We start from the raw sequence: 1,974 nt of genomic DNA on the forward strand, positions 1-1,974 counted from the left end.
TGGGAACATGACACTTCAGCTCCCAGAAAAGCCTTGTAGCAACAGTCAGGTCTGCAGGGAGCCAAAGGAGCAGGACTGGTGTGGGGAAAGCAGGGCCGAGACCTGCTCAGGCCTGGGTGGTGCGTGGGAAGTCACCCCAGCACAGGGTGTCTGTGAGCAGGGATGGACCTGGTGTCCCCTCGCTGCCCTCCCTGCCCTGCAGAGGAGGTGCCACGAGCGTGTCTGTGTGTCCCGGGCAGGTGTCCCCCGAAATGCAGCAACACATCCTCAGGAGGCTCTTCCAGACAGACCCCGACATCATCAAGTACCTGCTGCGCCGGAGGCTCCGTACTGCGCCGTGAGTCCCTGCCCAGCTGCAGGGGCACAAACCCTGCCCGTGCTGGCACCCACCGCTGAGACGCAACCACAGAACCACAGCCTGGCTTGGGCTGGAGGAGCTTTAGATCTCCTCCAGCTCCAACCCCTGCCATGGGCAGGGACCCCTTCCGCTAGAGCAGCTTGCTCCAAGCCCTTGTGTCCAACCTGACCTTGAACACTGCCAGGGATGGGGCAGCCACAGCTTCTCTGGGCACCCTGTGCCAGCGCCTCAGCACCTTCACATCCCAGCTTTTCCATCCCTTGGAGCTTCTTATTCTCCTTTCTTCCTGCCCAGTCTGTCCTATGCTCCCTCCTTCACCCAAACCTACTCTGCACCAGTGCTCCCCCACTGCACACATCTTCATGGGCCTCCACTGCTCCAGCCTCTCAGGACCACGCACTGATGCTCGCTCCATTATTGGCTCCATCAACAGCCTTCTCCAGGTTTTCCTCACCCTTGGTGCTGTCTGAACTCCTGTACACTTTCTGCCTGTCTTGTGAGCACGGATCTGTGTGTGACTGCCAGCTGGGTCTGTACCTCTGCTTTTTGGCTGTGAGGGAAGTCCCAGAGAGGCTCAGAGTTTGAGCTCATGCCCTTCCCTGTGAGTAAAGAAGGTGGAGTAAAAGGGTCTCATGTCCCATGATCTGAGCCCATGATCATGGCATGTAACAGAGGAGGTGTTTTGCTCCCCTATGGCGTGAAGCAGGGCAGCTTAGCAGTCTTGAGTCTCCTTGTAGAGCTGGTGACTCCTTCAGCTGACATGGACTGTCCTGTACAAAGTGGGTTCCCAGAGCACAGACCTTAAGAACTGTAAGGTTACCTTATGCTCCTGCTGCTTGTCTGTCCTCACATCCCTTTTGGGACTGTCCGAAGAGATGGCAAATCTTTGGAGTCACTGCTAGAGGCTGTGTGGGTGTGAAACTGGCAATGGAAGCAGTCTGCAAATAGCACATCTCTCTCTTTTCACTTTTAGGAGCACAGAGAGTGAGGATTCAAGAGAGGAGCACGCTCCATCCCTGCTGCCAGAGTGCACCCGCAGCCTGGAGAGCAGCTCTCTCTCAGCGGAGCTGTACAGCAGCATCTCATTCCTAAACCTGGATGTTGGCATCTAGCAGTGCTGGGCCAGCCCCTCTGCACTGCGGACAGGACTGGGGAGCTTGGCAACCCTTCTGCACGAGCCACGTCCTCTGTGCCATGTCAGAGCAGTGGAGCTGTGACAGGAGCATGAGCACCTGCTGGAGCCCCTTTGCCACCAGCGGACAATCCGATGGCATGCAGGCTGGAGAGCAGCAGGCTGGTGTCTGACAGACTGGGGGATGCGACCTGGAGGTCCAGAACTGATCCCATCTGGTGTAGTTCCAGGCACTGGTCAGGCTGGCGGCTTACAGAGATGGGGGAGCAATACCTTGGGGCCGAGCCCCGCTGTGCAGAGGAGGAGGATACTGTCCTGACGCCGAGTGGATGGGGAATGTTAGCAGGGCAGTGAGGATGGAAAATGCAGCTGGGGTTTGGGATATCACTTACCACGTGCTGTTGTGTGGAGAGAAAGCTCTCCTGGAGCTGGAGGAATGCCCATGGAGCTACAGGAACAGCAACCCCGGTGCAAAGACACCCCA

General features: G+C 57.6%; 1 protein-coding gene across 3 annotated transcripts in view; it reads left to right on the forward strand.

Annotated features, from left to right (window-relative positions):
• ARHGAP36 (Rho GTPase activating protein 36) overlaps positions 1–1,492 on the forward strand; it is a 12,879-nt gene extending 11,387 nt beyond the window's left edge. For 2 of the 3 annotated variants that reach the window (XM_057397991.1, XM_057397989.1), the window contains 2 exons: positions 240–337; positions 1,332–1,492. In XM_057397991.1, the coding sequence (XP_057253974.1) occupies positions 240–337; positions 1,332–1,470 (237 nt within the window). In that variant the 3' untranslated portion in view covers positions 1,471–1,492. Of the gene's footprint in view, positions 1–239; positions 338–652; positions 802–1,331 lie in introns of all 3 variants that reach the window. The other variant, XM_057397990.1, reaches the window with a different exon arrangement.
• The last annotated feature ends 482 nt before the right edge of the window (positions 1,493–1,974 follow it).

The sequence above is a fragment of the Pezoporus wallicus genome, unplaced genomic scaffold (assembly GCF_028554395.1).
Source record: "Pezoporus wallicus isolate ANWC-B61680 ecotype Strahan unplaced genomic scaffold, APGP_CSIRO_Pwel_v1 contig_11994, whole genome shotgun sequence".
NCBI lineage: Eukaryota > Metazoa > Chordata > Aves > Psittaciformes > Psittacidae > Pezoporus > Pezoporus wallicus.